We start from the raw sequence: 19,129 nt of genomic DNA on the forward strand, positions 1-19,129 counted from the left end.
GAAGGAGAAGGAGAAGGAGAAGGAGAAGGAGAAGGAGAAGGAGGAGAAGGAGGAGGAGAAGGAGAAGGAGAAGAGGGAGGAGAAGAAGAAGAAGACGAAGGAGAAGAAGAAGAAGAAGAAGAAGAAGAAGAAGAAGAAGAAGAAGAAGAAGAAGAAGAAGGAGAAATCAAAATATGAGCAATAAAATAGCAATAAATACATATCTATCAACAATTGAATCTAAAATTCAAAATGAACAACAAGGAATCTAATGAACAAAATAACCTGATTAATAAAATAGAACCAGAGGCATGGAAACATGAAACAGACTAATGAATCTCAGTGCAAAGGGGTGAGAGGGGCAGGAAGAGATTAACCAAAGAACTTATATGCACATTTGCTTTACACAGGGGCCTATGGTGAAGGCCTGGTGTAGGGCAGGATCTGGATCTTGGTGGAGGAGGGTAATGGGGGAGGATACGAGAAACATCTTCAATACTCTCAAGAATAAAGATCTAAAAAAATAAAAAAATAAAAATAAATGCTTTTACTGCCCCCCCCCCCCGAAAAAAAGGTACCACAGGACTACCCACATGGTCTTAAATACATCAAGCCCCAGAGCTCCTGAAACAATAGGTGCCCCCTGTCTCCTTCTTCTCATAGGAACCCACTATGCTAGAGCTCTTGCAATTCCTAAAAAATCATCTAAACCAATGTTTCTCAACAGGGATGTTGTTGACATTTTTGGAGGAATACTTTTTCATTGCACAGGAAGTTCCTACATATTGGAATATGTTTAACATTCCTGGTACCTGTCCACAATATACCAAATAAAACTCCAGTCACCGTGACAGTCTAAACACATTTTAGCACCCAATATGGAGACAGTAACTCTCTAGTTGAAAAACACTGGTTGTCGTTAGCCTCATTAAGGTACTAGTAATAGAGAGACTGAAGCCCAAAGAGAGACAAGGAATCTGAGCCAACCCATTTGCTGATTTCTCTTATATCAAACCCTATCATCAGCCCTGCATTTTTCTTTGTTCCTGACCTTTTTGGGAAACACATATAAGGGTAATGAGCTTGAACCCTACCTGTATGACCATTGGTAAATTACTTAACTTCCTTGAATCTCATTCTTCTCATCTGTTGAATGGTGAATAGTATGATAACGGCACCTTCCTATATGTAATTTATTGAGCACTTAAGAATTGCCAGGCACCGTGCTCAGTGTTCTCCAATTTTCATTTCCCCTCCTTTACTCCCACCTACCTCTGCTCTCCTGAATTTCATTTTTGACCCCATGTTCCCTACCTTCTACTCTCTTTCCCTTTCTTTCCTTTTAACGATTTCCTTATTCTTTTTGCCCTTTCTCTCCCTTTTCTGTTCCTATCTTTTCTGAATTTCTTCTGTTGCCTTTCTCCCCATCTTTCCCTAATTTCTCTGTTCTTGGGGCTTGTAGCAATGTTACAGCAGTCCTGCATGCCAGGAGCATGATATCAATGGCAGGTAAAAAGACTGCAGTGTTGTTATCAACAGAGTCCTGGAAGTACAATAAAGACCAGAATAGATCCAGGCCCCAGAGTCAGCAGATGTTATTTAAAAATTCTCTATATTGAAAGAGCTTGGAGCAACAGTGTTTTGGTCAATTGACTTGTGCTACTACCTAAATACTTCTTTCCAGTTGCGCTCCAGTCAGAATTGAATATTTCTACACCATCCACCTCCTTCCCCCTTTCTTTAGGCCAACCAAAATTTCTCTGAGAGAGAGTGTTGAGCTTCCATCCACCTAGTGCCATAGATACTCAGGTTGTGGACTATGCTAGTGGTTTGGGAACCAAAATATTAAACCACAACCTTCAGTCACAATCTGGGAGGTCTTTTTCCTTACCACTTAAGTGGGTGTCACATTCCTTTTACTTTTTCCACAAGATATATAATTTCTCTCTCTCTCTCTCTCTCTCTCTCTCTCTCTCTTTCTCTCTCTCCCTCTCTCTCTCTCTCTCTCTCTCTCTTTTTCTCTCTCTCACAATTTATGGAGTGCCGAAAACCAAGAATGCCTACCAGCTAGAGGATGCTGTATTTTCTCTTAGAGGCTTGCTATAGACCAGTGATGGTGAACCTATGACATGTGTGTCAGAGGTGACACGCAAACTCATTTTTTTGGTTGATTTTTCTTTGTTAAATGGCATTTAAATATATAAAATAAATATCAAAAATATAAATCTTTGTTTTCCTATGGTTGCAAATATCAAAAATTTCTATATGTGACACGGCACCAGAGTTAAGTTAGGGTTTTTCAAAATGCTGGCATGCCGAGCTCAAAAGGTTCGCCATCACTGCTATAGACAGTCATGGAAAAGAGAGTTTGCTTCCCATAAGAAGCTTGGCCACTTCCACATATAATTTATAGGTGATAATGTGATGATCCATTCACAAGTCACTATAATGAAAACAGCTCACACTGTTTATAACTTCCAAACTGTAGTAAGGAGCAGCCAATATATGAGGGTTAAGCTCTTCCTCAGCAGGAGACCTTTACATTGAACATTCAGAAACACTTCCTGGATGATTTGATAAACATTGGAACTCATTTTGAAGGGACAATGGATGAATCTCCTTCCTTAGGAGCATTTAAATAAATACTTAATATTTTTGTATGGGAAATGGTATTCAAGACAAGAGGCAGGGAAATTGACAAGATGAACTACTACTATAGCCACTTAAGAATCTTGGTATCCTTACTTTAAGGCTTGATTTCTAAGTCCTGTCTCCTATAAAATCTCCAAGTTGTGATACCTGGAAGGCATGTTCTGGCTCTGGATGTAGCTAGGTTATTGAAAATGTAGTCAGAGAGACCATGTGCCTGGGCCATTTTGGTTAGACTTGCCTGTCCCTGTCTCAGGAAATAGGAGGGACACAGGAACATGGAATTTCCATGTGTTTACCCATATCCTGACCAGGAGAGATGAGTAGTTATCAGGATGTCAGGAATTTTTTTTTTTTTTTTTTTTTTTTTTTTTTTTTTTTTTTTTTAGTGGGGGAATATCAACCTTGTTTCTTGACATTGAAGTACTAACAAGAGGAACACCAAGCTCTTCTTGGAGAACCTGGCGAGGGGAGAGCAACAGATATTCTCTTGGACTTGTTATAAACCTTCCTCATTTCTCCCCTTCCTCTGTGTGTCTCTTTCTCAGGTACCGCATGCATAAGTCCCGGATGTACAGCCAGTGTGTCCGAATGAGGCACCTCTCTCAAGAATTTGGATGGCTCCAAATCACCCCCCAGGAATTCCTGTGCATGAAGGCACTGCTGCTCTTCAGCATTAGTAAGTGCCTGGAGGGGTAGGGAATGTCCTTGGGGGCCTAGGGGCTCAGAGAACAGTTGCTTTTTTCATTAAAGAGTTATCAGCTCTTGGACATTTCCCTTTCGTTTTCACCCTTCCCACTCCATTCTCCCTTAGCATCATTTTGCTTAACAAGGATAAATTTCATAGATAAAGACCAATTTCATTGCTAAAATTCATCCTCCATTAGATTTCCACCTATCCCGATCCTCTCTTTGGGATAAAACCTTTTGGCAGACCTCTGAAGTTTTCCATACCTTCTACCGTAGAATCAGGCAAGGCCTACCTTATATTTCTTGCAGGGCAGAAGGGACTGCCTCTTAGAAAGAACTTCCTCCCCTGCCAACAAGAGAAGGTCTATGTAAATAACTCAGACAGGGTTTATTTGGCATCCAAAAATGTTTCTGTAATGTCTCTTCTAAGCAGAGTGCTCTTTTAGCTGATAAATGAGTCAAAATTTGGTATTCAAAGTTATGTGTTTTAATTGTCTAAATCAGAACTACTCTGTGGATAATGTAAAATCATAGGTCCTAAGAAATGTGATAAGAAGACTAGAAAAAGGAAAGGTTAAGCACATTGTATGTATTTGATGCTCTTCAAGTTGGGTCCAGCTAGCCTTTCCCCCAAGACCTTTCTGGCAAACTGAAGGCCCCAGACATACAGACTTCAGCTGCAGGAAATCAAGTAGATGGTTCCCTCCCTGTGGGGTGGGTGTCAAGTTTGTGGCCAGAAAACTTGGTGCTTTATCTAATGCTCCTTTGTGGGCATGCTTCCCCTCCCCATTCTGTCTTCATCCCACATCAGTTCCAGTGGATGGGCTGAAAAATCAAAAATTCTTTGATGAACTTCGAATGAACTACATCAAGGAACTTGATCGTATCATTGCATGCAAGAGAAAAAATCCCACATCCTGCTCAAGGCGCTTCTACCAGCTCACCAAGCTCCTGGACTCTGTGCAGCCTGTAAGCAAATGATGGAGGGTTCCTTGTCAGGGAGAGCTGCCTGATAGAGCCAAATGATAGTATGTTCTTCTAGGGTCTGGCACCACCTGTTGGGAGGTGCTTCCATACTCCTCTTACTTTGAGTGTGGTCCAGGAAGAAAATGCAATGGAGAAGAAATGAACACAGGTCACGATGTCCCAGCTGGATGTTGTGAAAGAGGTGGAGGAGTTGAGAACAGAGCAGTTGGGACTCAGGGAATGGGCTTAGACCAGATAACTTCTCTGGGCAGACAAAACAGACCTGGATGTTTTCCCCCTCTTCTTTGAGTCATGAGTGTGAGTTTTTGTGCATACACCGTTTGTGTTTCTGAGTGTGTGTGTGTGTGTGTGTGTGTGTGTGTGTGTGAGTTTTTATGCATACTCTGCGTTTCTGAGTGTGTGTGTGTGTGTGTGTGCGCGTGTGTGTGTGTGTGAGAGAGAGAGAGACAGAGAGAGAGAGAGACAGAGAGAGAGACAGAGAGAGAGACAGAGAGAGAGAGAGGAGCCCTGGGGAAGAGCAATACTTAGTCCTGAGTCAGAAAGTTTACAATGGTGTAAGAGATCTTTTGGGAACCCTCAGTGGTTCCATGGAGGTCATTTAGAGTGCACGCGCGCACACAGACACACACACACACACACACACACACACACACACACACACGACCAAGAATAGGGAAGGAGAAAAAGCAAAGGTGGGAGTAAGAGCCTAATAGAAGTCAACTCTTTGTCAACCCTTATTTCTTATTTCCTCCCTCTCTTATTGTCCCCCCTACAGATTGCACGAGAGCTGCACCAGTTCACTTTTGACCTGCTAATCAAGTCGCACATGGTGAGCGTGGACTTTCCAGAAATGATGGCAGAGATCATCTCTGTGCAAGTACCCAAGATCCTTTCTGGAAAAGTCAAGCCCATCTATTTCCACACTCAATGAAGCTTTGGAAGCCCCCATTTTCTCACCCCACCTCACTCCCCTTTTCAGATATCTTCTGCCTGTTATAACTCTGCACTATTTCTCTTCTGTGCCTTGGGGAATTTCCTCTATTGATGTGTAGTCTGTCGAGAACATATTCCTGAATCCTGTTTGCCAGACTTTTTTCTATTTTCCTTCTTTCTTCCCCCCGTCCCCCACCTCCCCATCTGACCCTCCCATGGCACTTTCAGACTCTGCTCTCCGCAATTAATGTTTCTTATCTGTGTTTTGAATGGTGTTATATTTCTTTAAATCTGTGATGATCCTCATGTGGACCAGTGTCAAGTTGTGCTTGTTTATAGCAGTGTGCTGTGTGCCAGCCACACAAATGTTTACTCACTTAGTGCCACGGGAAGTTTACGGAGCTAAGAGTATCTTGGAAAACCAAAAGTCAAACAAACAAACAAACAAAAACCAAAAAAAACTTGCTAGGATATTTTTTCCTTTCAAAAATATAAAAACAAACAAATCCCCAAGTCGCTAACAGTGACTAGAATAAGGTGAGCATTACAAGACCATGGGGAGTCGTTGTTATTTTTCAAAACCCTCCCTCCCAGAGTTTCTGCAAAAAGCTTTTTCCATTAGAGGGCAGGATGGCCCCAGAACTGAGTTGGGGGAGGGGAAAGACAGATTTAAGACAGGACAAAGAGGACAGCTAAATCACCAATATCTGCTCACAGGTTTGGTCCCTGAGGTCTAGACTGCTCAACTGCAGTGCAATTCATTGTACTGAAAGTGTTCTTATTTAAAAACTTGTCTGCATGTGAATGCCTCCCCCACTCCAATCTCTTTCTCTCACCCTCTGCCTCCATGCTCAAATTTACTTTCAATAGCTTTTCTAAGAACTTTGAACAAATGTTCTCTTTAGCCAAAACTTGGCCACTTCCACTAAAGAGTAAGACCAGCAAGAAAGAGAAGAGATCTGACTTTTTGGAAGGCCCCATTCAGATCCAGGTCTGCTTTCCCATTTATGGGCCAAGGAGGAACTTGGGGCTGGAGTTAGAGGAAAAGGAAGTGGTGGTTTGGCTCTTCTCCATTTAGGACATTGAAGAATTGATCCCTCCTTGCCCCCACCTTTAAAAGACCTCAATGCTTTTAGCCTGATTCCATGCTGAAGGTTTCTCCACCCTCCTTCAGTGTTTTGTGGGCTTGAATTTCACCAAAAACAGTGGTGAAATTTTCCCACTTCTCTAGACATGTTCACAGACTCTTTGCTAAGAGCCCCCGTCACAAAGAAGGCTAATAAGCAGCAGATTTAACATTTATTTCTAAATGCAGTAGACTCAAAGACGTCTTACCAAGTATCTCTCATCAACTACCAGATCTTCTCTTCATCCCTTAGACAAACTGGAAAGAAGGCAGCAATAGATTGGACAAGCTTGGCGACTTGCTTTTGTCCCCCAGAGATGGTACCTACCAAGTGGAGAAATGCCCACTTTCTCCTTCAGTGCAGCTAAAGGGGCAACCCATATTGGGGTTAAAGAGAAAATTCATTCAGTTACCAGGCTGGGAAGAATGGGGCACTAGAAGCAGAAACCCTGTAAATGCTCTCCTTGCCACTCAGCATATTCACCTGCAGAAGCCATGGGAAGAAGAGAGAAGAAAGCAAGAGGAGACTGACTACTAAATTAAGAGGCAAAGTTTAAAGCCAGATGGGTACCATCTGGTGAATTTACTCCTCTTCCTCCTCTGCTGCTGATTATGTGCTCTGACTTTGACCATACTCAGTCAGACTCCCCAACTATGTTGCTGCCTGTCAGTCAGAGGGAAGCTGAAACATTGAGATGACAGGACCATGGCCTCTTTGCAAAGTTCTTGTTGGTGTGGCTCCAATGGGCTGCCACCCATGAACTCAGGGTGTGTTCCTGGGACACTGGTTTCATATAGAGATTTGGCATACCTCTATTCTGTTGACTTTGTTCCCTAATCCCAAGTGAAGAGGGAATGCCCAACTACTTTCTCATCTTGGCCACGGCCTCCTCACTTAGCTCTTTAATTCATCTGCTAAACTCAAGGAATTAGAAGCCAGTCAACAAGAAGCCCATTTCAGTTGGTTCACTTTACTTGTTGAGAAGATAGTTTCTGAGTGATCTGATATGATCTACATGGGTTTCCTCCCCTGATTTCTGTGTTGATATTAATAGCCAAAAGAACTTGCAAAAACAGTTTCTTTAAATAACAAGGGAGAGAGGAACCTAGGATAGGTGATATACCAATCCAAGACTGCTGGATAAAACTAATACTGGCAGGTTGTCTTTCTGGCGTAAGATAGACAAATTCTGGTTTTCTTTGTTATTACACCATTTGGCTTATATAAGCTCACAGGATCACTTTTTGCTATTTTAAACAGAAAAAAAAATACACCACTCTTTTCAGTTAAACTAGATTACATTTTAATAATTTCTTTACATCTGTTTTGAAATGATCTTCACTTTTTGTGGTACATGGATTTGATATTATCATTCTAATACCTCTTCTTGTAAAGACTAGAGTCTCTCCTTTCCATTTCCTGATTATCAAATTTTTCATCATTAGAAATTTCTCAATTGTGACTCTTGTCCTTATGAATATGTATATTTTCACTTGTGAAAGCCAAAAATCAGTGTAATTAAAATCAGCAACAACTGGATTACTCAAAATTTCAGGATGGCAAGAATAGGGAAAACAGCCTACACAAGGCTTTAGGCCTACTGCTTTTGCACTAGGGAGTCTATGAGAAAAAGTATTTTAGCTTGACTTTGTTCTCTCACAGATGAAAGGGGGATTTATGCTTTCTTTTGGTCATTGATGTTTCAGCCAATGTAATTGGCAGAAGTCTCATTTTGCATGCACTCTACAAACAACGTTGATGTGGTTGGTACACTGTGCTCACTCGTGAAGGATTGGCCAGTAAGATCCACTCACCTGGTGAGCTGGAAGATGAAGATCACTCATCAGACAAGTCACTATCTCCAAAGAGGCTATTTCTAAAGAGGTTTGCAGTGTTCAATGGGGATGGAGAGTGAGGAAGAGAAAAGAAAAGGGGGCACCATAGGGGAAGGTCTTGTCTGTGTGGGCAGCAGACCGCTGCCAGGGTCACAAACTCTGTGGTCAAATAAAAGAATTCTGTGGCAATTTCAACTTTTGTTCATTGGGCAGTTTGCCCAGGCTTAGTGTCTGAGCTAAAATGAGGGTTGGATTCTACGTTCCATTGATTTTCTATGCCACAAACAGTGTCATCATTCTTGGAAAGCTTATTGTTTTTTTTTTTTAATGAGAAATATATTTTAAAGGATTCTGTCATATCTTTGAAAAAGAAAATCAGTAATACATATATATTTTATATATGTTCACTGGCACTAAAAAAGAAAAAAAAGTTTCCTTCCATCACTCTGTCCTTTAAGTAGTTCAGGTTTGAGAAATAATGTGGTGATGCTAAAGTTCCTCTCTGTCCATCCTTTATTTCTAAATGTACATATGCATATATAGCAAGAATAATTCTGTTTGTACTTTAAGAGAAAGTAGTTCTACCATCCACAAGATGCTACCAATTACACAAATGACCTAACTTTGAGCTTCAAATAGCTCCTGTTTGTTTCATTAGCGCAGCACAGACATGGCCTTGACCTCTTTTCTCCCTTGATATTTAGCAGAGTACAAAAGCCCAAGCCACTGCCTTTAACCCCTTCCCAATCTTGTTCCAGGGTTTCGCCTTATAATATTTTTTTCCAGACAACTCAGTAACTATGCCTGCATGTTTCCTGCATGGCCATGAGAAAACAAGTGGCTGACTACTAATTATCCTGTGCCAGTTGCCCAAATGAAAGGTCACTGAGCCAAGGAAATGGCCTTCATGCTCAACCCCCTATAGGGAGTCATGAGAATCAGGAATGCTAAAGCACAGGATCAAATCCCAAAGTTAAAGTCAAAATAAGCCATTTTGCATGTGCAATTTCTTTTATAGATAGTTATGTTCTCATTGCTGCCTTTTATAGGCAGTTCTGTTCTCATCGCTAATCTCTTTGAAAATCTTTGAAAGATGTTTTAAAAAAGACAAAGAGTTGAGAGCATCACATTATGTAACCAAAGATTACACTGTATCTGCTAAGATACCAAAATTTTTAAGGGCAGGGAGGGAGTAAACATTGGTGCCTCTTTGGTAAGCTATCCAAAGACAGACTAAAGGACTGACTTATAAGAGTTCTGTGGGTTTCCCACACACACAATGTACATGTTTAGAAGAGTAGAAGATAATTTTGAAAAAAAATAATTGGGATTATGGGTTCTTAACTAAGAGATTTTATAAGGAGAACTAGCTTTCCTTTTCTCCACTAGTTGTTCAGCAATTTTTTAAAGGTCCATAATTGCATGGTTGGAAATGGAGCTGTATTGGCCGCTCTGTTTGCTAGTGCCCATGGTAGTTTATCTGGAGATGTGAATCCTTGCTGATAAACACAGCATTTAAAGGACTAGATTTTGCACTAGAGGGACAGCAGGCAGGAATCCTCATTTCTACCCACTTTGGAAGACACAAAAAAGTTCTCTTCAGTTTAAGGCAAAAGGTTGAAATATATTGTACATGAGTATTTGTATCCATGTTTCAAAATTGAATTATAAACATAGATATAATGTGTTTTGATAGCTTTACCTTTCTCTGCTCCTTTATATTTGGTTCCAGGTCACAATTCATACCATGTACTTGTGAGAGAGGCTGCAGTTCCATTTTGGAAGCTCTATAAAAACATAAAAGTCACCTGTGTTGATCAGATAACTAAGAGATCACTGCCCCTGTTGGGGCCTGATTCCCAGGCCTTGCAAAGGAGCAGAGGTGGGGAAGCGGTATGGTACATGATATATTGCACTTTACTAGCCCAAGACTGATGAATGTTTAAAGGGTGGTGAAAACTCATTGGAATTGACTGGGGAAGGCCCAGACTTGGGGCAAAAGGTCCATTAAAATGATTAGTCAGTGGCCCCCTAATGGGACCTAAGCATTTGGAAGAAGAAAAGACATTCTTTGTTTTTCACCATCCTTGTGAAAAAAGGGCAATTTACTGCACTTGGGAACCTGGAGCAAGTGCTCTGTCTTTCACATAATTTACTCACCTGTAATTGAGGTGCTCTTGCTACTGGGTGTCTGTGTACTTTAATAATGGTTTTGGATATGTTCTGTAAAGATTTTGACAATGGAAATGTGTTTTTATCTGTTAAAAAATTGTCAATGTACTATAAGTTATATCTCTGTAGGTACTGGTCTGTCTCTGCCCATAGGTAAGGATATTTTTCTTCAATTAAGAGATTGACACTGGGGTCTATTGCTCAAAGCCTCCCAACTCTTAACCATTTCTAGGTGAAGGCAGAAAAAATCACGTTATTCACCCCTCTTCAGATACTTCTGCTGAGGCAACAAAACACTTGCAATATTACCACCCACCAAAGTAAATGGTAAGTATTTGAATTTAGCAGGTAGACTCTTAAAGGTAGAACACCCTTTGACTCAGTTTCAATTTATCCCCATTTGGTTTGGCCAGAAAGTCCATAATATGTATTGATTGGTTTCCAACCCCAATTCAGTATAGCAGGGGTGCTGGTTCCATTCTGTATCCCACTTGTCTCTCAGCCTCTTATGGAATTAAATTAAAAGCTATGGATTAAGTGGCCCTTGTGGCTTAAAATAGCTCCCACATGCACTACTTAACAAGACTGTCATATAGCTGCAGATTCCATTGGCCACCAAAGACTGGAACACACACACATACCCCAAAGAAAAGAAAATTATGATATGTTGCTGCTTCTCTGGTGGTGCCCTCTCTGACTGATGCTTCATATTTTTGGACTATGTTTCCTGCGCAGCAGAAAAGGCAAGCCTGCAGTCTTTTCCAACCTTGGTCCTTGGTGCTCACTCTGTGGCAATGAAGTGCCTGTGGGGTTGGCCTATCCCATAAGCCATTCAGGTGATGAGAATAGTCACCTTTGGGATGGCTCAAGCTAAAAGAGAGTCCCTTCAGAACTTAGTGACACCCTTCTGCTTTCTCCTAGACTGGAACATTGGTTAGGGAGTGCCTCAACATGACATTCTTGTGCTGTCCTTGAGCTTAATTTGGCAGCAGGAGGGAGCAGACTATGTAACCAGATGTAAGAATTAATTTAAATATTGAGGAAAAATAAAGAAAAAGAGAAAGCATCATATAAGGATTTTTCAAAAGAAACATTAATTTTGATTGAAACTTGTTTTAATGGGGCTTCAGTTCTCACAGCGGCACTTGGCCTCCACTGGGCAGCAGGACCAGCCCCAACTGCTAGTGTTCTGTTCTCTTTTTGTAATCGTGGAATCTTTTGTTGCTCTAAATATGATTAAAAATGACAGAAATTCATTTGTTGTAATGCATGTGTGACTCTGGGTGTGTCTCTGTCTTTGCTTTCAGAAGTATCATCCATTGTATAAAATATTGGCTTGCTGGTATGCCAGCTAAAACTTGGCTACAGCCCCTGTTGTAGCTGCAGGCTCTCGTTGTTGTTAACAAAGAGACTCTAGAAAAGCTGCTAATGTCCTCTTATCACCATTGTTAATTTGTTAAAACATAAAACAAGCTAAAATTTCAGATGAATGTCATCAGAGTTCCTTTAATTAGCTGTTTTTATTGTCTGTCTTTATTGAAGTCAAGAGTTGGTATCATGCCCAGTGACCTCTTATGCTACTTTCATTTTCATATACATAAATTTTTAATCTTTGCACAGGGGTTATAAACTTGACCTGTGGTGGCCTTAGCATAGGTTGACTTGGGACAACTAAAATATCAAAGGGGCTAGGCGAGAAAGCACAAATAGACACTGGTGTCCCATTATAATCTCTCATAAAAAACCCTGAGCTTGTCAGCCAGAAAAAAGCCACACGAAATCTAGCTGTTCACCCTCATCCTTATCTTTGTAGGAGCATAAAATGGGTATGGGCTTCAACTCCAGTTCTTGTCAAGCTTCAGATAAGGAACGGGCACGTTCACATCCTCACTGTTTTTCAGAGGTCATATAATCCTTGACCACCCAGGTAAAATTTGATCCATCATTCTTTTGGGTTTTCAAAAGTTCAAGTAAGCTCCCCTCCTATCTCATTTCAGTGTGGATAGTTATGAGATCCCAAAATGAATTTCTGGACTTGAGATACAGGCCATCAATGTGGTATAACAGATATATTAAGGAATAATATGAAGAGTCTTTATGCCTCAGTGTCCTCAACCTATAATAGGGATTGTCACAGTGCCTCTCAACTGGGCTGGGTTGGGGATTCAGTAAGAATGTATGTAGCCCAGCTGTTGGGTTTATTTCTCTGGCTTTGCTCCCTATTTAAATGCCAGCATCCCTAAGAGTGATCCCTTATTGAGTCATGTGTTTCACTGATCAACTCAGAGTGGTTGGATTTCTCAACATGTTCCTGCAAACAGTGCTTTATGGACAGAAGCAAACAAAAGATTCTTAGCATGTATGTTTGTGTGTGTTTCTGCAAGAGAATATGTAGTTTTGTGGGTTGTATGTGTAGATTCTTTTCTCTTGGACCTACCAACAGTGATCTAACAGCCACCCTACTTGGTTTCATTTACTGATCAGCCCCTGCCTTAATTAAAAAGGTAGTTAGCATCCCCCATAGATTTTTTAAGGAGTACCAAAGCACACAGGTCAGGGAGACAAGAACAGCTAGTGGATTAAAAAGATCCTGGAGGCAGGAGTCCTATATATGAGCTAGTGCAGTGGTCGGCAAACTCATTAGTCAACAGAGCCAAATTTCAACAGTATAACAATTGAAATTTCTTTTGAGAGCCAAACTTTTTAAACTTAAACTATATAGGCAGGTACATTGTTATTAACTTAACTAGGGTACTCCTAAGTTGGCCTTTGCTAAAAACGTCCTCAATGTGATTGAGGTACGTTCTCTGTGGTCAACCCCTTCCAACTCTCCCATCCACACTCATCTTGTATACTTGTTTCAGATAGATGAGTGTGGATGGGAGAGTTGGAAGGGGTAAACCTCAGTACCTCAAAACAATGTACCTTCCCGCGCTGCGTATCCCGCGGCCCGCCTGCGCCGCGTCTCCCATTGCCCGACTGACCTGACCAACACCCCCCACTTCTTTTAAAGCCACTTCTTCAAAACAGACTCGTCCAAGCCCAAAACCAACTTCTGCACATGGGCCACGAAGTTTCAATCGCACTGTACGTGCACGCCCGCACATGGTATTTTGTGTAAGAGCCACACTCAAGGGGCCAAAGAGCTGCATGTGTCTCGTGAGCCACGGTTTGCTGACCACTGAGCTAGTGTATAACTATGATTCTGACCTGCTGATATGATGTTTGGAAACCAGCTTTCCTTTCCTGGACCTTAGTTTTCTCATATATGAAATGAGTCTGTCTGAAGGTATGAAAAAGGATCAGGGGTGGGCAAACTTTTTGACTCGAGGGCCACAATGGGTTCTTAAACTGGACCGGAGGGCCAGAACAAAAGCATGGATGGAGTGTTTTTGTGAACTAATATAAATTCAAAGTAAACATCATTACATAAGAGGGTACGGTCTTTTATTTCAATAGTTTTATTCATTTCAAACGGGCCGGATCCGGCCCGTGGGCCGTAGTTTGTCCACGGCTGGACTAGATGATATGGGAAGCCTCTTCCAATGTGGACACCATGGAACTGCAAACAGCATCATCTTTCTTAATCATGATATAAAGGGGAAAAGAAAGGGCCATTTGCTATCCTGAGAACATTAAGTTTTTTGTTTGTTGTTCACACTCAACAACCCCCTTCAGTGCTCACAGCCCACAGGTAAGGAGGTTGAGCAATGGTTCAAGGCTGCAATGTACTCTAGCATGGGTCCACTATGAGAGGTCCACAGAGAAGGGCCCACCATTAGGACATGTAATTTGGAAACTAGAAACTACATGTTTGTACTCAACAAAAATTTACTGAACACCTACGGGGTCAAAAAGACAATTGAGTTCTGTGTGATAGATGCTGTCAAGCCCTTGATGGATGGGGAAAAGCCTCAACAATGATCTCATAGATAACAGAGATAAATAAGAATTAATAAGTCACAGTCCATGCTTTCAGTGAGTTTACAGTCTATTAATTGCTTTAGGCCAGGCCCATCTGGGACTACAGCCTATCACACCCATCCTTAAGGCAATATTGGGCTAAGCTTTGATTTATTTTTGTTTCCTTTTAGAACTATAAGGGGTCTTAGCTCCTAACCCCAAGTTTTTGTTCTTCACATGAGGAAATAAGGCCAAACAACTTATTTAATGTTATTGTGAATTAGGACCTGTGACAAGGGACTAGTCCTAGAATATTCAGCTCATGGTCACTTTATGTGCCTACAGGTGGCATGGTACATTGGCAGAGCACATAAGTACCTCTACTATCCACTTTCATACTGGCTCAGTGTCCTGGTGAGAGAACCTCCATTTCTTATATGTGGTTTCCATATATTGAGCCCAAGGGTTCTCTACTCCATACACAGCACCTACTTCACCTATGATCCACTCCCAGAGGTTTATGTTTTGTTTTGTTTTTTGCATGCAACTACAAGAAAGGTTGAGAGAAGAGAATTATTGAAAGTGATACAGTATGAATTGCAGAAGCAATGAGAAACATTTAAACAGAACATTTAAACAGCACACTTAAGTATGAAAACCTAATTTTTGAGAAAACAGGCAGATGCAGATGATTCAAATCCTCAGATTCTTATGTCACCATTTTTTTAGGCCAAAACTTCCCCATCTTCCCTCAATTTCTTTCCCAGGGTGCTTCAAGCAAGGAGAAGGCTATTTGGGGAATTTGGTCTGACTACCAACCAGCAAAACTATACCAAATAAGCTGACTTAAGCCAGATTATATGAAAACATTCCCCTCCAACCCCATTAGGTCACTTCAAATATCAGACCAGAAAACAGGCTGGCAGGGCAAGCAGATGCTGAGAGACACATTCCTTGGGCAGTGATACTTGTCCTCAAAGGAAGCAAGCTCTTTTGATACTTATACACTGTGCCAAGAGGGGATAATGCCAAAGTTAGACTAACATTTAGGAGAACCACACCACTTCAAAAGACTGCAAGAGCCCTAACCAGTTTGGCTCAGTGGATAGAGTATTGGCCTGCAGACTGAAAGGTCCCAGGTTCGATTCCAGCCAAGGGCATGTACCTTGGTTGCAGGCACATTCCCAGTAGAGGGTGTGCAGAAGGCAGCTGATCGATGTTTCTCTCTCATTGATATTTCTAACTATCCCTCTTCCTTCCTCTCTGTAAAAACTCAATAAAATATATATATTTTTTAAAAGACTGCAAGGACTCTTCACATGAGCACAATATCCAAACATCCCCTCATTTATTTTTGCAATCATTATGTATCCCACAAAGGAACAAGACAAACATGGTCTCTGTCCTCATGGAACTTGCAGTCTAGTGGAAGAGACAAAGACGCATATAATTGTAATATAATATAATGAGTGCTACATAATGTAATAGTTACAGAAGTTCAAAGTCTTATTGGAGTGCAAAAGAAAGATGCCTGACATAGTCTAGTGATTTCAAGTAAGGCTTCTTAGAGAAGTCTAGTTTGTAAACCAGGTTGGATGAAGATGGAGTTGAGGTGGGGAAAATGGCAATTCATTTTTATGCAAGAGATGGCAATCTTTTAAGGAAAACTACAAATAGTTTGGCCTGAAGGAAATGTTTAAAGAAGGGTGTGGCTGTGAAAGAGGATGGTAGAAAAGGAGACACAAATAAAGTCAGTGAGGGCCTATGTATTATACTATAGAGTTTGTCCTTTATCCCAGGGTAAATGCAGAGGCATAAAAATTCTTGTCAGTATTTCAATTCTCAGAACACATGATCTCACTTGAACTTCATAACATGTTGAAGAGGCAGACAGGTCATGGATTAAGCCCATTTTGCAGAAAGGAAAACTGAGGCTCAGCATAATGAAGTTAACGGCCCCAAACCTGCTCCTGAATAGTTAGTGACCCTAAGTCTATATGGAAAGCATGGAATCTTCTAATTTCCAGTCTCAGGCTTCTCACATTAGACCAATCCATCAAAGACCTCAGGATCTAGTACAATTCTTGGAATGTGTTCAAGAGCATTTGTGGTGACAGTATACTATCCCAACTATACCTGCCATGACCTTTTTGGGCTGACAGTAGCGTGAGGTTCCTGGATGGCAAACAGGGCATCCAAGAGAAAAGCAGTAGCATCATCTTAAGAGGTAGTGCAAGCTGTGTGGAGCCAGCCAAATTGGTGTTCTGTGGCTGTGGGGTCCTCCTTCATTCATTCATCCAAACAAGAATTCAAAAAAAATGCTGGAGAAGAAGAGAAAACATTACATTTTCCTAGAGGAGAAGACATCAGACTTTGGCCTTGAACAATGAGATGAAATTACACGGGAAGGAAAGGTAGTTGAACAGACAACCAAACCAGAAAGAAGAGCAGAGATAAATTCCCAAGAGGCAGGAAAGAGTATGGCTTCTGCTTTGGTACAAAGAATTGAAGATAAGGCCCACTGTGAAAAGCTTGTGTGTCCTGTGAAGAAGTGGAATTTTTTCTGTAGTCCAAGCATCCTCAGTTGCCACATATTAAAGATAATGATCACATGTGTGACATACTTTCGAGGGAGCCTCCAGAGTTATATGCAATTCCTGACACACAACTGTCACTCCACCCCTTTTTCTTCCACTTAAGTAAGCAAATACAAATATAAGTGAGACTGACAGTATTAAAAGGAAAAAAAATTGGACCTCCTAAAGTACATTTTTAAGAAAATTAACCACCAAATTTAATGTTTAGGATATTACCAACAAATCATTCTCCATTCCTCACAACTGAAAAGAGAATACCAGTTAAGATCACTATGGATTTTGAATAAAACTGCAACACAATTAGTTTTGGGAGATGGAAACTATGCCAAAATATATTGTATAAGAATATAATAAAGTGTAACACAGAGGTTGAGTCAAGGGAATCTTACTTATAAAAGTCTAGGTGTGCCCTAACTGGTTTGGCTCAGTGGATAGAGCGTCAGCCTGTGGACTGAAAGGTCCCAGGTTCAATTCCAGTCTAGGGCATGTACCTTGGTTGTGGGCACATCCCCAGTAGGAGGTGTGCAGGAGGCAGCTGATTGGTGTTTCTCTTTCATCGATGTTTCTAACTCTCTATCCCTCTCCCTTCCCCTCTGTAAAATCAATAAAATATATTTTTTTAAAAAGTCTAGGTGGTCCTCATGCTGTCACGCCATCATAAGATGGCTGCACGCACAGTGGAGGCTGGGCCCCGCGGCTGCTCCGCATGGCTTCCACCAGGGTTCCTGTGGCCCTGTGCCCACCAGTGAGGTGGGACCCCCAGCTCCAGCCTACCTCTTTGAGGCAATCCGTCAAGGAGCCCCAGGTGGGTGGGCGGGACCTACCTCTTTGGGGCGATCGATCTTGGGGCTCCCACACTGTGAGATGGCACCGGCCAGACTGGAATATCTCCCCAAGTGAATGAATTTCATGCACCGGGCCTCTAGTAGTAATAATAAATCTACTGAGCATTTACTATGTGTCAAGAAATGCTAAAGATAAGCTCTTTATATTGTGTCTTTAAAAATCCTCACATCAACCCTATGATTTGAGCACAATTACTCCCATTATATAGATAAAGAAACTAAGACTCTGACTCAATATTATTTTTGGCCCAGACCCAAGGTTACTTCCAAGGTTACTTTTATTTGCAAAAGTCTACGATGTTGACCACTGCACTATATTTTCTTTTTGAAAGCTGGTTGAGTTTCTCAGCCTTTGCAAAAAGGCCCAAGGAACTAAAACACAGGCACCATTATAAATAGCAATAAAGAAGGAATGATATCACATTGAAATTGTCTTCACATTCATCCACTTTAGGAGTGATGGCAATGTCTGGTTTACATTAGCTAATGTTCTCCTCAGAGCAGCCACCTCCTCCCCAAATTTCAGAGTTGTATTGGGAGAAAAAAAAGGTATTCTCCAGCCCTACAGTCTCCCAAGAGTTTTGCCAAGTCTTGCATTTCTTTCCTGTTTCTGGTTAAAGGTACCTGTCATACAGCAGTTCACCAGATGTTCAGAAAACCTCTGAGCATATTTGTCTATAAAGGCAGGCAGGAGGAAGAGCATTGTATCAGGAATCAATATACCAGCTCTTGCCACTGACTAGCAGGTAAACATGACCAGGCCCCTTCTCGCTTCTGGGCCTCATTCTTCCCATCTATACATCAAGGTAGATAAGGACTAGGCTAGTTTCTTCCTACTCTAAAGTGTCTTCTTGGATTCTGTTAAACTTTTTTCTAAAACCAGAATTTTGTCAATCTGCAAATTTCCAGTTTTATCTAACTCCAACCTATAATCTTACTCTACATTTTAGAATCTGTATTATGAAAAAGAGTAATGATATAATTTGCTTTACTTGTGAATGTTTCATCACCAGCCTCCTTGACAGCACACCCAATATTTCATTGCTTATTGTTCCACAACAACCTCTAGCCCAAAGTATGCCATCTTACCTACTATTCATACATACCAGTCAATCTTGATGGGAGTATATTTCTACTAATGGTCTTGGGCCATTCAGTACCTGGAAGATTTTTATATGGGTCAAAGACCCTGCTAAATATATCTCCTATCCATAATAAATGTGGACAACTGTGGCTGTTTGTGAAATCTCTGAGATGGGGGTGGTATGGACTTTTTAATTATCTAAGTCAGGAACCAGCATATAGGCAATGCTACTAGGTAAGTACTAATGGACAAGAGACCAGATCAAAGGCCTCCCTTTCAAAATAAGGCAATGCAGTCTACTAGCCTTTGTTTATGTGATTACCTTCAT

At 41.1% G+C, this 19,129-nt stretch overlaps 1 protein-coding gene across 1 annotated transcript in view; it reads left to right on the forward strand.

Annotated features, from left to right (window-relative positions):
• The window catches only part of AR (androgen receptor), a gene marked incomplete at its 5' end in the record, with an annotated part of 312,266 nt that extends 306,718 nt beyond the window's left edge, over positions 1-5,548 (forward strand). The window contains 3 exons of the mRNA XM_081080827.1: positions 3,177-3,307; positions 4,130-4,287; positions 5,081-5,548. Of these exons, the coding sequence (XP_080936953.1) occupies positions 3,177-3,307; positions 4,130-4,287; positions 5,081-5,236 (445 nt within the window). The 3' untranslated portion in view covers positions 5,237-5,548. The remainder of the gene's footprint in view (positions 1-3,176; positions 3,308-4,129; positions 4,288-5,080) is intronic.
• Positions 5,549-19,129: the final 13,581 nt, after the last annotated feature.

This window comes from Myotis nattereri, assembly GCF_964212035.1.
Source record: "Myotis nattereri genome assembly, chromosome: X".
Classification (NCBI taxonomy): Eukaryota; Metazoa; Chordata; class Mammalia; order Chiroptera; family Vespertilionidae; genus Myotis; species Myotis nattereri.